Raw genomic sequence first — 23182 nt, 5'->3', positions numbered from 1 at the left:
ATAATGACCTCTGCTTATTGTAGTGTGTTACCATCCATCCATTCTCTTCCACTTATCCTTTTCAGGGTCCCAGGGGGTCTGGAGCCTATCCCAACTATCTTAGGGCTAGAGGCAGGGTATACCCTGGACAGGTAACACATAGACACAGACAACCAGTCGCACTCACACCTATGGGCAATTTTGAGTTTCTAATTAACCTATCCCCACTAACTGCATGTCTTTGGACTGTGGGAGGAAGCCAGAGTACCCAGAGAGAACCCATGCAAACTCCACACAGAAAGACCCCACCATCAGACTCGGCCTGATGGTGGAATTAAACTCAGGACCTTCTTGCTAACCACCGTACCACCACGCTGTTCTTATTACCATTTGATTCTCATTTCATTCAGATTTTCTTCATCTGGTTAATGTTTTTATTTATTTGTTTGTTACGAACACCTTTTTCCATGGGTACACATCTGCCTCTGCTAAAGCTTCCCAGACTCTATCCGACTGCTTTTAGTTCCAAAATATCAGCGATGATAAAGCATGAAAAACCTTCATCATCTCGGCTGTAGCATTGCATGTATGGAATGTAATCTGATGAGTGCAAGATGCTTAATCAGTTTCATCCGTTCATATAAATACGCACATTGAGTGAATAAATTTTTTGCTACATCGACGTGGTGAAAGAGACGATGGCTTAATCTTGCTTGATGGAACAACAACTGCATGTTCCTCTGCTCCTCCTTTGAATACATACATCTATATCTGGCTCGTGTAGCAGTCCACTTGTTTGTTAAATCTATCGTGGGGGTCTCTGTGGCAGTAACATCTGGCTCACATCTGTTCAACAAGGATTTAGCTCTGTTTAAGTTGCTTTTCCCGTTCAGCAAGGCCATACTCTAAGTCACAATAAGCTGTCACCAACATCACATGTCCACAGCATCAAACCACACTCCATGCTTAAAGAATGTGTTATTCCTTCTGTCCCTTTATGCACACATTTTAAATGCCAGACTAAAGAAAAAGTGACATTTTCTTGATGAACTGGGCCAGTGGCACTCCCTGCAACCTGTAGGTCAAGCTAACCCATCATGTGAAAGTCATTAGCTTTGTTTAAGGACAACATGGGATTCAAAGCACTGATTTCTGATTTGATTTTGTGGCGCTGTATACTATTGATAGCAGCATAAACACGACAAGTAGACTTCTCCCTTGGTGGAATGGATAACGCATCCGACCACTGATCAGAAGATCCTAGGTGCACTCTTGGCCTGCTCTGCACTTTGAACGCTTTCCCCGGGTTAATCAAGGATTCTGGTTATACAGCATCAATGTATGCTAAGACTTTATATTGGAAGAGCCTTACAAACCCAATAACTCTTCATGACTAAACTCTTAATAACAGTGAGGAGGAAATGCATTTTTAAACAGAGGAAACCTTCAGTCGAAGGAACTGAGACAAACGGGATTTGAGCTGCAGTCACCTGACTGAAAGTCAGGTACATCTGTGTTTCCATCACTAACCTTCTCACGTTTCTACAGGTTATATCAAAGCTTTTTCTCTAATATTGACTATCACAGGCCTTTAAAGCCTGAAACATGAAATAATTCCCAGAAAAATCTTGATTTTTAAAAGAAATCAAATGTTTATTGATCCTTCTGATGAAATAAAATAATATTAATGTATCAAATGCGATACACTTGACTTTAAAGTGTAGGCTGCATTCACGTTCTGTTATAATAACCATGAATACAAGTTTGCAGCTTGGAAATAGCATTCAGTTGCAGAAAGCATGCAAACCTATCTTCATGTTCAGCCCTTTAAAACTGTTTGTTTGCAAGCTCTTCTTATTTGGTTTGGCACAGTTCATGGTGGACAAACATCAGAAGTGGAAACTATTAAAAGTTAAAGAAACTTACTGTGCCAAGTAAAAAATAAACATTCTTTTCATTATGCATACTGTATAAGACATGTCTCCAAAACTGCTTGGTCATAGGACACATTCACTGTACCTTATGTTCGGGCATATAATGCAGCTACTTTTTCATCATACAAAATATCTATAGCCCGTGCTTATAGCTCTCTGGTGTAAGTTGATACATGAAATGCTGAATGTGCATTTTGATTAGAAGATTCATATGTGAATCTAACTTTCCTCTGCAGCAACACGAAAAAAATGTAACATCAGAGCATTTAAAGTGGTTGTGATTTTGTTTTTCACTTATCTTTCCTCCACCTTTAAAAAAATTCAGTCACTGCACAACCTTCAGGGTCAGGTGGAGGCATTGTGTTGAGCTAGATAAAGTATGAAATCAACAAAAAGCTTTCAGAAGAAATATTATAGAAGTGAAGTGTAATATAAAAAAAAATCATTAGTTAACTTTGACTCACAGGTTTTAAATTGCATGTGCTTAACAAAAGCCTTTTAATATAATAATACAGCGTTTTATATTATAGTTGCAACGTGCCAGACAAAGGACAAAAACACATTTGTCAGAAAAGTGATAAAAAATGAAGATAACAAAGCTAACATTGTTAAATGGAGGTCAGAGAGGATAACAGCCATAAACAGGACAGTAAAAAAGAGTGAAAGTTAAAGCAAATTATTCAGCCTCATCTTTTTCAGCATTGTATTTCAAAGTCATCTTCACATCACCAGGAACATGAATCACTGAGGCTTTGCAGGATGCTGAACTGCTGGATTGATTAAAGGATTTGTATGGAAGATATTCTGAGGGTTTTTTTTTCTCCCCACAATGCTTTTTTTTTTACATCTTTGCAAATTCTGACATTTTCTGTGCGACCTTTGATTTCGTCAGCACAATATCCTGCTCCCTTGCTAATCAATGTACATCAGTGCCTTACTGCAAACTTTAATTTAGAGCTTGGACGGATGCTCACACAGTGCAGTCATGTATGCAGAGAAGGAAATGACTTAAAAAACAACAACAAAAAGAAAACAACACATTAAAATACTGATATCACAGGTATCCTGCAGGCGTGGAGTCTCTGCACTGATGCATAGTTCATGAAAGAAGCACCATGAAAGGTAAGCAGAAAACTTCTAAGTGGTATAAACTGTCTAAACTGTGTACAAAAACAAAGGTTATGCTGCCTCTGACAGAACGAGGAAGAAATTGTTTGATTTGAAAACAGGTTTCATTTTTTCTTCATCAAAGAATTTTAAAACTTTGCTGTGTTTTACAACAAATTCCCACTTGTCACAAAAAATGCTAGAAATCAGCGCTTTCTTGTCAATCATCTCACCACCAGAATCTGCATGTGTGCACTTCACTGAAAGCAAAGGCCAGCATTTAAAGAAACGTTTCAAAGTAGCGCTAAAACTCTAAAAACAGATAACACAGTCCTGCTTTACTTCCTGTGAGGGAAATATTGAACTTTTCGCTGCGTGACAATGAACCGAGAGTTGCTGTAAAGTTACTTTACAAAGGGAAACAATCTGTTTAATAACCAACTAATAGATTGATGAAAATCACATAGATGCTGTCTTATTACTTTGGCAAGTTTCGCAGGTTTAAACGGAGAAAAAAAATAGTGAAAACTCTTAGGCATTATTAAACTATCGTTATTTTTTCTACACTGAAATGTGGACTATATTGTATTTGTAAAGCACTTTTCAAATTAATTAATATCTCTTGTGGATGTTCACACTGAAAGTCAATTTATGCCAAAGGTAATACAAATTAGCATGTCCTTAATCACTTCCTTTGGGTCTACTGAGCCTGTATGTTTGTAGTAGGCAGCACATTAGTGACCAGTTAAAGCAGCAGGATAATGAGGACGATTTATGTTGTAGCCTTGTTTGGATGGAACAGTCCTAATTAGAGGAGCACATGCAGCACTCAGTGTTTTAGAGTGTGCAGATCTACTTTTAACCAGCAGAGGGTGACAGCAGCACTGCAGACAGGCTTCACTATGGGTCTGTTAAAGCGCACATCCAACCAGGCCCGTGCATGTGAGTCCTGTGAGGCTGCTGTGGCTCACTGCTCATCGTGCTTTACAGTGCTGGCACAGAGGGATTATTTATCTTTGTGTTCTTGCTGGACAACTCCTCCTCTATTGTCCAGCCATTCATTTGAAATCAATGCCACCAAGGACCAATCAGAGTGTTCTTTGAAGGAAAATTATGATTGCTCCTGAAGAGGGTCAATCATAAAACTGTCAGAAAACACCTTTACCTGCAGCATGGGGTTGCTTGTTTTATGCCTTGTCATCGGTGGGGCTTCATGCCCTTGGTTTTTTATTTTTTAAAGGTACACTTCAGTACTTTCTCTAGTCCCCAGTTTCATCCTGGTGATGTCATCCGTTTTGTCATCAGGGTTATTCTGACAGAAACTGAAAACAGGCATGTTTTGGAGGTGTGAGCATAGGAGGCAGCTGCATTGTGGGAAACAAAGCCTGACTAAGCAGCAATCTCTGGGGCTAAAAAATTTAAATCATCACAGAGGTGGAAAAAAACTGCAGTTCCTCTAATGTCCACTTGAGGCTCCAGCAGTGAGTCAGTCCCCATAGACTCCCCTGTTAAATTGTCCAACTTTACTGGAGAAATAAACATGTCTACAGCCTACTACAAAAAATGTTTTGGGCTCTATAGTTAATGTCCCCCTTCTTGACAACTGGACAGGGGGTGCATGTAATAAAAATTCACCCTCTTTGGGTGCTTTGATTGACACGTGGATACCAAAGCAGGCATCTACTTATTAATGTCCTAGAAATGGATCTCTTGAGTGGTGTCAGTGCCTCTTGGAGCATTACTTCTGCCGTTATCTGACTAATAATATGGATGATGTGCAGTTAATTGTACTAAAAGAACATCCAAGAAGTCTGAGCACCAGTTTGGGTGAGTGAAATTCTAGGACTATATAAGTATGTTATGTCTGCTTGCTCCTGATTCACCCCTACAGTTTAGCCTATCTGAGGATTAGCCTTCAAATAATCAAACTCCATCTTTGATATACAGCCTATGAACTTGACCCATACTAGAAAATAAATATCATAATGTTTGAGCCTTTTTTCCATCTTTGGAGTCCTTTATGGAGGCACAGCATTCAGTGGAGCACCACCTTAAGCATCCAGCCTTAAATAAATCACATCCTCACAGGGAGAAGACAGGGGCTGTAAACACAGCATGACAAGGGCTCTCAATTACAATCTCAAACACGGCCACAAAGGCGGCTTCATTCTCTAAGAGGCTGCATGCCAATTAGCAGCGTTTGGTAGCTTTAAAGGGGCTCTTGCTGCACTTTGATATGCAAGCTTTCAAATGAACAACAAAGAGGCTGCCTCACAGGTGCATCATTAAAACACATGCAACAATTAGTCGATCAATAAAAGCAAATCAGTAGACAAATGAGAACGGCTGTTATCTGATAATCGATATCTAGCTTATAATAAATATTAAATAAATATAAATTCTATTTTTATATATAGAACTTTTTGGTCGTACATAAGAGGCAATAAGATGACATCACCCGTATCACTTTTACTGTTCTGTCAGAGTTTTTGGCACCATTTAAATTTTAAAAATCCACTAAAATAAGAAACTTTAGTTCCTGCCATAAAAATAATCATATCTATGCACACAGACGCTCCTGCCTTGCATACAAATAATCTATACTGTATTCACAAAGGGATGCGTTCTTTTGGCACTTTGTACGGATAATTAGAAAGAAAGCAAAACACCACTAAAGAGAACAGGTGTAACAGCTCTAATAAGATCTGTAAAGTAGCCCCTACAGTGGAGTGACGCAGGTTTGGCCACGGAGGAGTTTTTGGTGGACCAGGGGCTTTTAGAGGGACGCATTCAGTGTGCGCACCTGCGTAAAGCACAAGCAGCGTCCGCTATCCAGGAATTGCAACCCTGTACAGGTGAGACCAGCTGCTCCTCCGTCTATACGAGGAGGCACTCCCACGAGGAAGGATCTATTTCACAACAATGAATGACATTTCTGCTGGATTACAAACTACGAAGGGCTGCTCTTACGTTTTCTCCCCTGAGCAGCAGTGACCGTCGCGTCCAGACACCGACACCTTGCGCACCGTCCTCTCACACATCTCTACTTGTTGTCCTCCTGCGACAAACATGACATCCCCGCTACTGGCTTATATCCTACTTCTTTCAGCCCTTCATACCTGGTAAGTGGCGCCCTTTGGTCGCGTGATGCGTTTTGGTGATGCTTTAAATGCTCAGGAAACTTTGTGGCTGGCTCTTAAGTTTGCGTGAAGGACTCAGTGACACTAACGATGTCTTTGCGTGCATGCACTCTGCAGACTGCGCTGCATGTTTTAAGTCAGTGTCATTGCTCCTGCTGTTTCCAGCCACCTTCTTTTATTTGTGTCCCTGTAGCTCTCTAACAATCGAGTCCGAGGAGGACTACGAGGATGTCACTGTGAACCAGATGCTGGCTCCTAAATCCCAGCAAACCGACGCCACGGAAATACTCAATAATTTACTGAAAGAATATGACAAGAAACTGCGACCGGATATTGGAGGTAAGGGTTACTTCTGTCCCAATTTCTCAGCTAACTAATCACAGAATTTGAATGCAAAGCAGCTTTCTCCTTATAACCACACCTGTGTGAAACCTGGGGATGCTATTAGTTCTAGAATCAGATAAATGTAATGTTTAATTCAGAACCTACATAACACTGTACGCACGAACTGTGTACTAAAACCTTTAAGTGTCAATATTAGCTAAAGCCTTCCCAGGTTTGTCGCCACTGCTAACACTGAGCCCAAAAAGTCTGTTCCGAACATTTTACAAGCTTAAATGTTCTTGTACAAATGTACATAAAATACCTTTTTATTAGTCTTTTTTTTAAGGTTTGCATTAATGAAAGATGCCCTCTCTGAAGACTCCATAAAACTGTCCAGCCGTTATAATGAAACAGCAATACTAAGTAAACCAAAACTTTTAAAAGGACTAAAAGTATTGACATTTTAAAATGTGAACTTACTATCAGCTATTTAAACACTACAATCTTCAGACATCCACACATGAAGCACAGGGGATAGGTGATTTCCTCCATCTCTCTTTGGCTGATAGAGGTGTTGGAGTAGCACTTTATAAAGTCTAACTTCAATAGCAGTGACAATGCCAGGGAATTTCTGAATATTGTAGAATTTATTTGTTCCTACAGCAGATGTGATTGTGCGGTGTTATTCCAGGATGTCAGGACCATTCTGCAGGAAAGTCTTTGACGGTCAGCTCTCCTTGGTCTTCTTTGGGTTTTTTGTGGTTGTTGAAAAGCTTTGAGGTGTTTGACTTCATCACCCTGTTGACTCGTTCATTACAAAAATCCAAACTTGAGGGTGGGACATGTCTCTGAAGAATGGAGTGCTGCTTCTCCATGGTCAGAGTGGCGTTGATTCAGTGCACGTGTCCAGAATATTCCCACCCTCTATGGGTTTCATATAATGTGGTAACATCTCCTTATAGACACTCTTCTGTTGCTACCACTATCATCAAGATATTATTAATATTGTTTTTCTTGCTATTCGCTGTGAAGTGCTCCCTTAGTCTACTCTTGTGGTCATAACTTTAAAGCAATGAATTTAGGGACATTCTTTCTTATTAGATGACACTATTTCATGCATTTAATGGGCAGGTAAAGTTTTTTAGTGGTTTTACTTTCTGACCCACGATCACAAAGGGTCAAGGTGTAACTCATCAGCATGTCCTCATGAATATAAATTACATCTGAAGGTGGAAACTTTGAGTGGAGGAGAGAGATATGTAATTCCCTGACTCATTTTCTCCTGGATAAAGTGAATGTGTTTGTCAACTCTGAAGACTCTGAAGAGGCTCTGCTTCTGTTCTTGTTCAGGGTTTGCAAAGTGGCCTCTGGTGGCAGGCTGCTGCCATATGGTAATGTAGTTAGAATCAATGCATAACAAAGAGGGGCTTCTTAGAACACACTTCTGTGAGTTGTTGCTCGTTAGGTATTAACTTAAAAATGGACAACTTTCATCTTTGCAAAAAGAACAAGCAAGACATGGTTGAGCTGGAGGTCAGTCGTTAACCATCTGACAAAGCCGAGTTGCTTTGCGAGCAGCAGCAGCAGGCGACATCCAGTTGACACCTAACAGCCTGTTGTGTTTAACAGCAGGCGTCGCCTCAGATGTGACCAAGATTCAGCTCGTGATCACGATTTCTTCTTTGCTGATGGAGGGTGTTTGCATTTGTAGCCTTGATGTAGATGGCACCTTGCTAACAAAACCTGTCCACAAATATCTAACTAGTGCTGGCAGGCCTGGGATCAGTAGTCTTGGTAAAATCATACTTTTATTAAAGGTGCTGCAGTTGCTATAGATGTGCGTAACAGTGCATCAGATGACTTTTTATAATGTGAATTTGTTTTGTTTTTTGCAATGATAGCCGACAGATAATGACACTGGATTCTTACTTTGGGACATGTAGGCATTTCATGCTAATATCAGCACTTTACCATCATCACATAATCATCACCAGCTGCTGTAATAAATCATACACCCAGTGACGAGAGTTAGTTGAGTGCTTGCGACTCATGAAATGTGTGTGTGTATATATATATATATATATATATATATATATATATATATATATATATATATATATATATATATATATATATATATATACACACACACACACACACACACACACACACACACACATATATATATATATATATATATATATATATATATATATATATATATATATATATATATATATATATATATATATATATATATATATATATATATATATATATATATATATATATATATATATTAGGGGTGCAACGATATTCGTATCGATATTGAACCGTTCGATACAGTGCTTTCGGTTCGGTACGCATATGTATCGAACAATACAATTTTTTTCAATTTTTTTTTTTTTTTTTTTGTGTCCCGTTTGGATCTATAGCCATCAGAATTGTTGTCTTGAGGCCAAGAAAGATGCCAAGAGGATTTATTTTAAGTGGATCATCATATTGGTCCATTTGATTGACCTTTATTATAATTATGAATTTATTTTATTTTCAGTTGCAAACGGGACAGACATGACTGTGGGATAGGACAGGGGGAAAGAATGAAAGAAAGAGGGGGAGAGAAAGAAAGAAAACCAAAGGGGAGAAAAAAAAAAGAACAATACAAAATTTGTAATTTATTTTATCAACTTTCCTTCTGACCATGCTGTCTGTGTTGAGCGCTCAGTGAATCTGCATTTGACTACTCCGCCTAGGCTCGAGAGTGCAGCCTAGGCGGAGTAGTCGAACGCAGATTCACTGAGCGCTCAACACAGACAGCATGGTCAGAAGGAAGAGCGCAGGGCAAGCTAGCGAGACAGAAGTGGACCTCCCCACCCTCATTCAGATCTGGCGTTTGGAATTATTTTGGTTTTCATGTGACGTATGACCCTGAAGGTAAGCAAGTCATGGACTAAAGTAAAACAGTATGTTGGATGTGCCATGCAATGCTCAATTACATGGGTGGGAGCTAGTGTGTTAGCGCAGTTAGCTCGTTAACGTGTTGGCCGTCTAGCCCCTCTGTATAGGGTAGCTCGTTAACGGAGATTTGCCGTGTTGTGGCGTTAAGGTTATTTCAACGAGATTAACCTGAAAGCACTAGTGGGAACACAACGAATATGACTGCACATTTACACCGACATCATCCTAGTGCAAAGACAAAAACAACAAGCATGCATGCTACAAACTTTAGCCGAGTCATTTAGACAGCTGTTAGCACAGGATTCTCCTTATGGAGACCTGATATGTTTAATATGCTGCTGAGAATATAGCCCAGAAGAAGCGGATAGTATAGCTTTTATTTTGGAAAGAGACATTTCTCTGTAATAAACTCTCTTTTCCAAAGATGAGTGATTCCTCAATCAGATACAGGGCTCGCAATATCGCTAGCCCGACGTCCCGGGGCTATCTCTGCCCTGCCTGTCGGGCTATTGTAGGAAGGAAAAATATATGTCAATGCTTTTGCATTCTTTCAGAAATGTAGCTGGGTAATTATGTCATTGGGTGAGCCACTGTCAATATGTGACATATTGAAATCGCGTTTGAATTTGCGCTTGTTTTTTTGCTTTCACTTTGCAATCGCGCGAACTGTGTATAGAGAGCGACAGCACTTATCTGTGAGTGATGATAATTTGTGCACCAATTCCTCTGACATCGTCTTATTAATTGTTAGCTTACTATGCAAACATGACAAGTGAAATCTCCCGCAGCTTAAACATGTGAGAGGTTGATCGCGCAGAGAATCGCTGAGCTTATGTGAGTGCGGCAGGATATATATTTCACTACGATGACCTGGATGACTGAGAACCTTCACAGACAGATATATATTTTAGTTCTGCTGAGCCAAATAAGACAGGTCAGGGTGAAGAAGTGACAGCCAAAGAAAAGCTTACCACAAAACGGAGAAGTTATGACAAATCAGACTATAAGGCAAAAAGAAAGTGCAGCTTTATGGTTTCATGGACAAAAGAATTTCTGTGGCTGCAATATGACGAGCTAAAAAACAACACGCACAAGGGTTAGGGTTAAATTTAAAAACTGTACTTTTGTGTTAAAATATATATTTATAATTTTAATAAATGACAAATTAAAAAGGCATGAACATTTTTTTTTGTATCGAAAAAATATCGAACCGTGACACCAAAGTATCGAACCGAACCGTGAATTTTGTGTATCGTTGCACCCCTAATATATATGTGTATATGTACATATATATATGTGTGTGTACACATATATATGTCCTGATATGCAGAGGCAAAGAGTTTAGGAGCAGTCACCGCAAATGCCCGGTCTCCTCTGTGTTTTAATCTGGACCTTGGGACAACTAGTAGCATTTGGTCCGCAGAGCTCAAAGATCTTGCAGGAGTATACCAGGTTAGAAGACCAGAAACATATGTAGGAGCTAGTCCATGCAGCGTCTTAAAAACAAGTGTTAAAATCTTAAAATCAATTCGAAAACTGTTTGGCAAATCAAATCAAATCACTTTTATTGTCACATCACATGTGCAGGTACATTGGTGCAGCACATGTGAGTGAAATTCTTGTGTGCGAGCTTCACAAGCAACAGAGTTGTGTAAAATACAATAATGTAAACAAGCAAAATACAAGAATGGCTACATCTGAAACTAATATATGTACAATATATAATAGTATATGCATTTCTGGATGTGTGTATACTAAATATTTTTCTGTGTGTGTGTGTGTGTGTACACATATTTTACAAGTTAAATAGAGTAAACAATGAATAGAATTGTTTGAGGATGCTCTCAATGGCACAGTGATAGAAGGTCCTGAGGATGCGGGGGCTCATGCCGAGTCTTTTCAGTCTCCTGAGAAAGAAGAGGCGCTGCTGCGCCTTCTTCACTGTTTTGTTTGTGTATACTGACCACGTAAGATCCTCAGCCAGGTGTACGCCAAGGAACCGGAAGCTGCTCACTCTCTCCACAGCAGCGCCGCTGATGGTGATGGGGGTGTGTACTTCTCTGCACCTCCGGAAGTCCACTATCAACTCCTTTGTCTTTGTGACGTTGAGGGTGAGATGGTTGTCTTGACACCAGTGGGTCAGGCCGCTGACCTCCTCCCTGTAAGCTGTCTCATCACTGTTGGTGATAAGACCCACCACTGTAGTGTCGTCCGCAAACTTCACAATGATGTTGGAGCTGTTAGTGGCTGTGCAGTCGTAGGTGTAGAGTGAGATAGGTAGGATTTAAACCATTCCAAAACAATTCATTTAATTCCGACACATAGTTGCAGCTGAAAGATAAGAATCCCATGATCTATTGTATCAAAAACAGCACTGAGATCTAATAATTTTAAAATGTCAGAATCTCCTGAGTCAGTAAAAGTTAAAAGATCAGTTTCAGCACTGTGGTGCATTTTAAAACCAGACTAGAATACTTCACCAATGTCATATTTATCTAAGAAGGCCTGGAGCTGCCAAACCTACAATTTTCTCCAGAACTTTTGAAAAAAGGGCACTTTAGAGATTGGTCTGTAATTTGATAAAACTGTTGAGTCCAGATTCTGCTTTTTAAGGATAGGTTCCACAACAGCATGTTTAAAGTCGGAGGGAACGGAGCCTGACTGAAGACTATTGACAATGGAAAGTAAGCATGAACCAACAGTGTCAAAAAACTTGTGCAAGTTCTTTCAAATGCAAGCTGTAAGCTCCGGAGCTAAAAGCCAAAAGATGGCAAAACCACCTAAACATGTTATCAGCCTGCTACAAAAGTGTCTGCTAGGCTTCACCTGAGTTTTTGGAGTCACTCAACAGGAGCTCTGCACTGTCCTCCATTGTTCAAGCATTTTTGATGCAATTATATGGCGATGGCTGCTGCGTCGTTCATTGTATTAACCGACCATCTGAGAAGTCTGTGCTGCAGTTTTGATGAGTGAAATTTTAGGATTTTATTTGGATGCTTCAAGATGAACTGCTGAGTCCAGAACCAATAGATGACATCACAGTGGCTATATTCAAGCTTTTTATACACCCAATAGCGAAACTCTTCTCATTTCCAAATGTAGATCTACTGATCAAGATTAATCATTCATTTGGGGAGAACTGCATTAAGAGATAAATTAGTGTTCTCAAAGCATGCAAACTGGCCCAAGTTTTCTCTTTAACCTAATTGGGAAGTCTTAACTCATTCACTGCCATTGACGTCTATAGACGTCAATTGAAAAACTTACGTTGACTGCCATTGACGTCTATAGACGTCAATTACGTTTTTCAATGGGAGGGGGCAGGTGTGGGATTTGAAGGGGAAGGTGACTGGAAAGGCAGAAAAACCTCAAGGGCACCTTACAACACCGACCCTGATAGCAGGCTAGACGGTGACCTAGGCAGGCACCAACTTGAAAAACTGAAGCCCACCAGCAGTAAAAGTAGACCTGCAAGGAGGTGCAGGGTTTGCGCACGTAAGGGATTGCGCAGTGAGACAAAAATGTGGTGCAAGTCTTGTTGTGTGCCCTTGCATCCTGGAAAGTGTTATAATGATTACCACACAAAAGTGAATTATTCATTGTGAATAAATGTTTCACTATGTACATTTTATTTTTTCATATATTTGTAAATAAATTGTTTTGATAAAACATAACCTTTCTCAGTGTTATTTCTGTTTTATAGAAGTGAAAAACTATTTTATATGTTAGAGGTGTCACAAAGCAAGAAATATTAGTGTCAAAGGCACTTTTCTGCTTGAAATGTATTTTTCACAAAAAGCTCGTTTTCTCCCTTTTTTTGGTCAAAACAGGCATTTTTGGTGGAACCCACCTCTCTTCTACAGCTGATTACTAAAGAATGGAAAATGGTAGAAACAAGCTTTTTTTTTTTGGATGAAAGAAGAGAGTCTGTTCTTCATTTTGGTAGGTTCAGCGTTTATATGATCATAACACACAGTTTTCTGTGGCTCTTCAAAAATGAGTAAAAATGCTCAAAAACCCTGGCAGTGGGGAGTTACCTGATTTGAAAACGGCTGGCAGTGAATGAGTTAATAGATCCATAGAAGAAGAGACCATTATTGTCGGCACCTGCACCATTTGGCTTCAAAAAGGGAGAAACCCACAGATGATGTCACAGTGGCTACGTCCATCTTTTGTATACAGTTTGTTGTTTTGGACAACGAAGTAGGTGGATCCTTCAGCATCTCTTTGAGATTCTTCAGTCACTGCTTTAGCAAACAGGATTTTTACAACCTGAATCTTGTATAATATCTCTGTTACTATGGATACCAAGTAGCGCAAGCTCCGTTGTTCCTGTCTGGGAAAAAATAAAGGGCACAAAAGAAAGAAATGTGATTGGTACGCTAGGTGTTACTCAGTGGCACGTATAGATGACCTCACACATGCTCTGGAAAAGCCCTTTCAATGCATTCCTGAGAGAGATGATCCCGTTCTTACATCCTTAGTGCCACTTTATTAGAGTTACTTTCTCAATGTTTCACTCCAGCAAATAACCCTGAACTCTCACTTTCCTCAGTTGATAGAACAAACCTAAAGTTTACTATGTAATCTGCTCATCCTGTGGTCAATTTCAGTTTTTTAAACTGTTTTTCTTGGTGTTTTAAATTCTCTCCTGACTGTTGTGATTCATACAAACAAGGGATCGGTTAGATTTTCCATCAGCATACGGCATAACGATGGCCTTTGTCAGAGCTACATAAATACCGCTTGTTCTAGAGTTATCCAGTGTTCAGCTGGATGCTTACTTTTAATCCAAACATTAATGTCATGTAAATTTGTTTTCTCTTGCTATTACTCATGTGCTTTCACTGCAGTTTAATCTATCTAAGCTTCCTGAAGCTTCAAGAATAACATATTGGAGAGGATAAATAATGTGCAATTTCCCTGTAGCTCGGTAATCTATTTTTCATTATAACCTGGTAACATCTAACAGTAATATAACTGAGTTTCCCTGGAAACCACAATAACAATAACAAAAAAAAAAATCTCAAACAGGTCCATTTAGTAGCTTATTTGTGTGCTTTCAGTAATGTTACTTAATTCCTTACAGCAGTTAGGGCTCAGGTCCAGATCCAGTCCAGATATATGTAGATATGGGAGGTGATAGCAGTGAAGCCATTAGACTCTGAAGCAGATATAAGTCCTGGTGACTGTGGACGCCATCTGAGTTCAGTGAACTCACTGTCATGCGATGGACACGGTCAGCAGCAATGCTCACAGCTGTTTTTCCAATCTTCTGTTGTCCAGGTTTGATGAGTTACATCAACAAAAGAGATTTGTTTTAAAAGCGACCTGTTCTGCTAATTTCCTGCTTCGTTTATTCCATGACTTTATCAGAGTAAAATGGCCTGTATTTATATAGCGCTTTACTAGTCCCTAAGGACCCCAAAGCGCTTTACATATCCAGTCACCCACCCATTCACACACTGGTGATGGCAAGCTACATTGTAGCCACAGCCACCCTGGGGCGCACTGACAGAGGCGAGGCTGCCGGACACTGGCGCCACCAGGCCCTCTGACCACCATCAGTAGGCAACGGGTGAAGTGTCTTGCCCAAGGACACAATGACCGAGACTGTCCAAGCCGGGGATCGAACCGGCAACCTTCCGATTACAAGGCGAACTCCCAACTCTTGAGCCACGATCAAGCTTGGCATGAGTCACAGTTCACAATAACATTAATCAGTTCATCCTGTCTCATCCCTGTGTCTTTAAACCAGTTTTTACCTGACTGTTAAGTCAGAACTCATTATTTGAAGCTTTCATGCTTATTATGAGCCTGCATCAATATAAACACTAATATATTTAAACTTAACGACCATTTTATTAGGAACACCCATTCAGCTATTGAATCAGCAGTAATGGTAGCAGCTAAATTCATTTAGGCATGCAGACATACTCAAGACTTTAGATTGAGCATTAGAATGAGGAAAAAAAGAGATTTAAATGACTTTGAAATGGCTGGTGTCACACGATCTGTTGAGTGTTTCAGGAACTTTACCCTCAAACAACCATCTCTAGGGTCTAAAAAAGAGAAAATATCAAATAATCGGCAGTTCTCTGGGTGAAAATAGCCAGATTGTAACTCAAATAATGTAATAACTCTAACCACACATTACAACCAAGCCATGCAGACGAGCACCTCTGAATGCACGCTAAACCTTGAAACAGATAAGCTACAGCAGCAGAAGAGCACACCGGGTGCCACTCCTGTTAGCTGAGAACAGTAAGCTGAGGCTTACAGTTCATGTAGCCTCAGCTTACTGTTGATGTAACTCATCAAACCTGGACAACAGAAGATTGGAAAAACAGCTGTGAGCATTGCTGCTGACCGTGTCCATCGCATGACAGTGAGTTCACAAGGCCCAAAAGGATTGAAGAATTATGCCCACATGGTGAAATTGAGGCATAGCTGATTTTTCTGTGTGTGTTCAGACAGCAATACTTTGCTGAATGCTTTATGATGCCATGGTATACGAAATATACCTGTAACCCTGTCTTCGCTTCTTTGTTTGAATTTTGTCTCTAGCACAAACTATAACAGCATTCCGGTCATTTAAAGGAATGGCTACAATTACATATTATATAAACATAACTGACATCCAACAGCACAATTTTCACTCTGAAAAGGAAAAGAAACAGCCATGAATTTACGCTGAGCCAAATGGTCAATAGGACCGTCTAAAAAATGCTAAGTGCAATTATGAGGAGCATTTCAAGAGCCTGAAGAGTCACAAATCTGCTTTTTTTGTGTATCGCACACAAAAAAAAGCCTCAACAATGTTCTTAGACTGACGGTAGCTCAGACAAACTTTCTCAGCACTTTTTCTGCACACAAATGTATATTTTTAAAAATCCTGTTTTATCAGGATTGTGATGCAAACATTGACATCACATCACTTATAATTTTACACTGAATATCAGGTTGAACACGGTTCATACTAAAAAATCTAAATTAGCAGCTGCATAACGAGTTTATCGTTTGTGTTTTTTTTATCATTCCCCTGTCGTGGAAATGATACAGGGAGTGCAGAATTATTAGGCAAGTTGTATTTTTGAGGAATAATTTTATTATTGAACAACAACCATGTTCTCAATGAACCCAAAAAACTCATTAATATCAAAGCTGAATGTTTTTGGAAGTAGTTTTTAGTTTGTTTTTAGTTTGAGCTATTTTAGGGGGATATCTGTGTGTGCAGGTGACTATTACTGTGCATAATTATTAGGCAACTTAACAAAAAACAAATATATACCCATTTCAATTATTTATTTTTACCAGTTAAACCAATATAACATCTCCACATTCACAAATATACATTTCTGACATTCAAAAACAAAACAAAAACAAATCAGCGACCAATATAGCCAATATTTCTTTGCAAGGACACTCAAAAGCCTGCCATCCATGGATTCTGTCAGTGTTTTGATCTGTTCACCATCAACATTGTGTGCAACAGCAACCACAGCCTCCCAGACACTGTTCAGAGAGGTGTACTGTTTTCCCTCCTTGTAAATCTCACATTTGATGATGGACCACAGGTTCTCAATGGGGTTCAGATCAGGTGAACAAGGTGGCCATGTCATTAGTTTTTGTTCTTTTATACCCTTTCTTGCCAGCCACGCTGTGGAGTACTTGGACGCGTGTGATGGAGCATTGTCCTGCATGAAAATAAGTGCCTGGAAGTGCCTCCTCGTGGTGTGGAGTTTTTGTTTGGTTGTTGTGTTCTTTGTTGTTGCAACCTTTTTCGGCATGTTATTGGTAATACGGCGTTGCCGGCTCCTTATGTTATGATTATCTATAATAAAGACTATGTTATTTACTAAGAACACCTGTCTGTTTTCCTTTCATTCTGTTCTGGACTCATTTGTTACTGGTCCCCTCACTCGCATGCCTAGACCCCTTCGGGGGGGACGTAACACACTGCTTGAAGAAGGTGTCTTCCAGAAACTGGCAGTAGGACTGGGAGTTGAGCTTGACTCCATCCTCAACCCGAAAAGGCCCCACAAGCTCATCTTTGATGATACCAGCACAAACCAGTACTCCACCTCCACCTTGCTGGTGTCTGAGTCGGACTGGAGCTCTCTGCCCTTTACCAATCCAGCCACGGGCCCATCCATCTGGCCCATCAAGACTCACTCTCATTTCATCAGTCCATAAAACCTTAGAAAAACCAGTCTTGAGATATTTCTTGGCCCAGTCTTGACGTTTCAGCTTGTGTGTCTTGCTCAGTGGTGGTCGTCTTTCAGCCTTTCTTACCTTGGCCATGTCTCTGAGTATTGCACACCTTGTGCTTTTGGGCACTCCAGTGATGTTGCAGCTCTGAAATATGGCCAAACTGGTGGCAAGTGGCATCTTGGCAGCTGCACGTTTGACTTTTCTCAGTTCATGGGCAGTTATTTTGCGCCTTGGTTTTTCCACATGCTTCTTGCGACCCTGTTGACTATTTTGAATGAAACGCTTGATTGTTCGATGATCACACTTCAGAAGCTTTGCAATTTTGAGACTGCTGCATCCCTCTGAAAGATATCTCACTATTTTTGACTTTTCTGAGCCTGTCAAGTCCTTCTTTTGACCCATTTTGCCAAAGGAAAGGACGTTGCCTAATAATTATGCACACCTGATATAGGGTGTTGATGTCATTAGACCACACGCCTTCTCATTACAGAGATGCACATCACCTAATATGCTTAATTGGTAGTAGGCTTTCGAGCCTATACAGCTTGGAGTAAGACAACATGCATGAAGAGGATGATGTGGACAAAATAATCATTTGCCTAATAATTCTGCACTCCCTGTATGGGAGTGATGGATGCACTGAAACAGCAAACAAGTGAAAGTCATGAATAGAACGGGACTTTCACTTTTTATGGATGATGTGTGTGCTAGACTGTTCAGCAGTCACCCACAGGATGTATGAGTCCAGACTTCGTGTCTGAGTAATAAACACAGTGACCTTTTCACTAAGCTTCTTCAGGGACTATTTTTCTGGTGGGTTTTTTTGCTGTTTTTTTTTTTTTTCCATCGCACCCACGAGGAGTCATTTACACGGAAAATTATTATTCTATAGTGTATCAGAGATCTGTATTCCTCCTGGCCGCCCAGCCACAGCACACTAAATTAACTTGTATGGATAATTTCAAAGAAGAGACGATAAATAGGATGCGGGCAATTAGCATTTATTTTTTGTAATTCCCCTGACCACACACCACAGATAAGTACATTAGAAAGCCATTTGTTGTGTTGTGGGTCCTTTGATGACAGATGGTGAGCTGAAGTCATTTGACCTTGTCCTGCTGGCATTAATGAATGTGACTTTTTAAACTCGTAGTTAAACAAGAGGCGTTTCCAACACATGGGCTGAATGTAAAATGATGCCTCTGTTGATGTTGTGGAGTGAGAGTCAACTTTAAATGTCCAAATGTCATTTTTTCCTGTTATTGTACTTCACTGGTTATGATTTTAGGAGGAAAATATAAAGAAAAGGTGAATTTTAAGTAAACTTGATATTTTTCCCACCTGGTATTGTTTTTTAACCTTTAACTGTCTGAGTGGCATCAGTTGTGATCCCAGCTGTATATTTTTATGTACTGTAGTAATGTGAAATATCATAAAAACCCTCCTTATAATTAATTTTCCAGAATACTTGTCCTGTAACTTCTGATCATTGGTATAGGTTAAAACATGGAAAGCTGTGTGGAAATATGTGTTTTTAACATTGTGGACTTGGACTTGTGGATTCAATTGTAATTTGTTGGTAATTATTCAGTGATTAGGCTAGGGGTGGGCGATATTACGGAGCCCCGCAGGGGACATGGGAGAAAAAAAAATTAAGACGGACTTTTGCGAGATCTCTCAAAACTAACTCAGGATCTCGCAAAACTTTTGCGAGATCTCACAAAACAAACTCGGGATCTCGCAAAACTTTTGCGAGATCTCGCAAAAGTTGAATTCCAACAATGGCGGCAGCTACTTAGTTGTAATATTACTCTTTCTGGGTCACAAAATACACTTTTAAGATATTTTGAGGCGTGAATGTAGTTGTGTAAACGTCAGATACCTGCTCGGTTTACAAGACATCACATATTTGCAAAAGTGCTCCGATGTTTTCGGAGATCTGACACCCACTAGCTCGAAGCTAGCTTCTACAGCCGGGAGGGACACCGCTTTCCCGGCACATTGTGCCTCGACCTCCCGGTCGGCTTCGAGCTGGCGGCCATCGAAGAATGCGGCTAAAACTTTTGCGAGATCTCGCAAAACTTTTGTGAGATCCCGAGTTTGTTTTGCGAGATCTCGCAAAAGTCCGTCTTAATTTTTTTTTTCTCCCATGTCCCCTGCGGGGCTCCGTATGATATAAACGATACATGATAGAAACGATATAAATTTGGCCAACGATAGAGATTTTGACTATACCGCTCTATCGCATGTTGATGATGTCATCAACATGCGCAATGCTTTTTGGTCGAAAGCATTGCAGCGGCTACAACCATGCAAATTATGCCGACAGTCATGGCAAAGAGATGAAGCACTTTTGAAATATGGGGAAAGCCAAAAACTGCGCTTCCTCCACTTCCGTAACATTGATTTATTAATGTTGAATTCTCTCGCAGCTGTTCTCTTCCCATGTTGTTGCAGTATATTAATAACTAACCTTGTATTGTGGATGAATAATCCCAGTTGTTCTCCTGACTGAAGTTTGGCCCGTGTATAGCATCCTGCTATGCGATTGCATTTGTTCATACAGAATCCCTCACGTTAACTTTTATCGAGTGGAAAAAAATTTGGCGTTCATCCTCCAGCTTCACTGTGCTAATGTTATGCTAACATAGCTGTGTCGCTAGCGATCACGTAGCACAACATTATATACCAGGTAGTCGAACTTCAGTAACCCTGCAAACGCCACTGCTGTTTAGTTTTCTGTCTTCATTTATGTTGGAAGTGATAGCAGAGCTGTACGTTTTAATTAGTTTCAGAAATCTCAGTCAGAACATGGTATGTCATGTTTAGGTGGAAACTAGCGAGCTAACTTCCTGTTAACTTCTAACTCCGTTAAATTTAATAAATTCTGTTTTCATGGATGCATGGATGTTAAACTTAATTGTTACACCTGCTGAAGCAGCAACGCTGATGATTTCATTAAAGATGAAAGAATTTAGACCGTTTTTAACTCTCAGTGTTCGTTTGACTTTGGGACCTGAAATGGACGGAGTTTTGGACCCAGATTACTCCGCGAAGCTCCTCACTACGGCAGCCGTAATGCTCTGACAATCCATCAAGCAGTGCGGCTTACCAAAGTTGTACTAAAACATTTTTAACAGATTTCTGCACACCAAAATCGGTTTGAGGTCAGTAAGCACAACCAGAATTCATACATAAGGCACACTCTCGATTTTTGAGAAAATTAAAGGATTTTAAGTGTGCCTTATAGTGTGGAAAATGGGTTATACAGAAGAAAAGAATATATCGTGATATATATCGTTACCGCACGTGCTTCAAATTATATCGCGATATGGATTTTAGGCTATATCGCCCAGCCCTAGATTAGGCATTACATTTTGTAAGGAGCAGTTTTTTTAAATAACCTAGACGCTTTTGATTTGTTCTGCTGAAAAAAAAAAATTTGACACCAACATGATGTTTGTTCAGATTTAATTTAATACACAAGAATGGGAGTTATAAAGGATGAATAATAATAATGATAAGAAGAAGACGAAGAAGAAGATACGAAGAAGAAGAAAGTTGTGAAATTACTGTTACAGCAGCCAAAAACATAACAAATAAAAAATGAAAAACAAATACATTACACTAAAGAAAGAAGCACTAAAATATTTAAATAGAAAAAGTTAAATAGAAAATATAGAAAAGCGCTCAATAAATCAAAATCTCAATATGATACAATAAGGGGCTTCAGTATAAATTAAATGCAGGTATCTCTAACATCTGTGTCAGTGTGTCAGCTTCGTGTTCCACTGCATCTCCAGCAAATGGTGGGGGGTCGGGATCCATTCATTATCCACATCCATTAACCACAGCCATTTGGGTAACCTCTGAGTTAGCTGATTGAGGAATCCAAACAGGGTGTTGATTCAAACAGTGATGAATTCCCTCGGTGAGTAACAGAGACACATTCCAACAGCTTGCAGTTCAGCATTCAGGTCCCAAAAACGTGGCTTTTTCACTAACATTCCTGATATTACAAGGACATGGTACTGGAACCCGTACCTTTTAGACATAACAGGTGGAGTCTTCACATTTATTCTTACGTCTCTGTCGACCTGAAAAGTCTCAAAGCTGATGAGTGAGGCAGTCTCAGTGCAACGATCCATGAACTCTTCTGGTCTTAATAATCTAATCAAGTTCATCCATATTATTGTCCAAACACCACACTGATCAGCTACATCTTATTACGAAGTCACCAGGTCATCTAGATTTTGTTGTTAAAATGACAAAAGAGTGTGTTTGACTTCTTCTGAAATAAAAGTGTTTGAAATCTATAACTAATGACTTTTGAATAGTTAGTAATATCTGTCACATGCAGATAAAGGAAATGGTACAGGTATGATAAACACATGATAATAACTTATCACTTTAGATGTTAAAACACAGGCAATTTTACGTAAAACACTTTAAGAAATCACTTAACTGTATATGAAAGATAAATATAGTTATGGTTGGTGATGTTTCATTTGAAGCTTAAGGGTTTAGGGGACCGTAACTCCGACAGTCTTGGTCATTGTGTCTTTGGGCAAGACACTTCACCCGTTGCCTACTGGTGGTGGTCAGAGGGCCCGGTGGCGCCTGTGTCTGGCAGCCTCGCCTCTGTCAGTGCGCCCCAGGGCAGCTGTGGCTACAATGTAGCTTGCCATCACCAGTGTGTGAATGGGTGGCTGACTGAATGTAGTGTAAAGCGCTTTGGGGTCCATAGGGACTAAGTAAAGCACTATACAAATACAGGCGATTTACCATTTACCAGTCTATGGAAGAGGACTGGTCAAGTTTAGCACATATTCCTGTATAAGAATTCCAAACAGCTGTGTTTACAACACCTCTGGATTGACATGTTGTCACACTTTCCTCAGGCAGCTTTTTCTAGCTCCATTACCAGACGAAAAATTACGTTATACAGTAATGAGACCGCTCGAAGTGACAAATTGTGATGAACGATGGCAGTCATCTAATCTATGACAAATGAACTGTTCTCTGTGACTGCTTCACAGTCAAGGCGCCCCGTTTATTTTTTTCTTTAAACATGAAACAGCAGTAGTTTGCATCTGCAGGAACATAACCCCTGTCCGATTTAAAAACAATGGGGTGATGGATGAAAAGAATAAAAGTAGTGCTGCATAATAACAGGCGCACATACGTAGCCCTCTAATGAACTTTAAATGTTTTCTTTCATTAATGTGCACAAAAGGTTTAAAGCTAACAACTACAGTAAAATAAGAGGCTTTCAAATGACAAAAGAGGAAGAAGTACAAAAGAAATGTGCAGCTTCAAGTGGAGCCCATTCACACAGAAAAATGACGGAGACATTTGTTTAGACATTTGTTACCTAGTAACTATTTTGGCTCCTGTCAGGATGCGTCAGACTCAGCTTTGAAAGCAGTGACAGTGATTGATTGATCCAGTTTACACATTGTACGTTTGGTTCACTCTAATACATCACGAGTATTTGTCTCAGTGTCTGGGAAGAAGAGAAAGCCT

At 39.8% G+C, this 23182-nt stretch overlaps 1 protein-coding gene across 2 annotated transcripts in view; it reads left to right on the top strand.

Moving 5' to 3' along the window:
* The first annotated feature begins 5823 nt into the window (after positions 1–5823).
* The window catches only part of gabrg3 (gamma-aminobutyric acid type A receptor subunit gamma3), a 91132-nt gene continuing 73773 nt past the window's right edge, over positions 5824–23182 (top strand). The window contains exons 1-2 of one of the 2 annotated variants that reach the window (XM_076880346.1): positions 5824–6142; positions 6354–6499. In XM_076880346.1, coding sequence (XP_076736461.1) covers positions 6090–6142; positions 6354–6499 — 199 coding nt within the window. In that variant the 5' untranslated portion in view covers positions 5824–6089. The remainder of the gene's footprint in view (positions 6143–6353; positions 6500–23182) is intronic. The other variant, XM_076880347.1, reaches the window with a different exon arrangement.

Source organism: Maylandia zebra, linkage group LG23 (genome assembly GCF_041146795.1).
Source record: "Maylandia zebra isolate NMK-2024a linkage group LG23, Mzebra_GT3a, whole genome shotgun sequence".
Classification (NCBI taxonomy): domain Eukaryota; kingdom Metazoa; phylum Chordata; class Actinopteri; order Cichliformes; family Cichlidae; genus Maylandia; species Maylandia zebra.
This window is presented reverse-complemented; position numbering and strand designations above follow the sequence as displayed.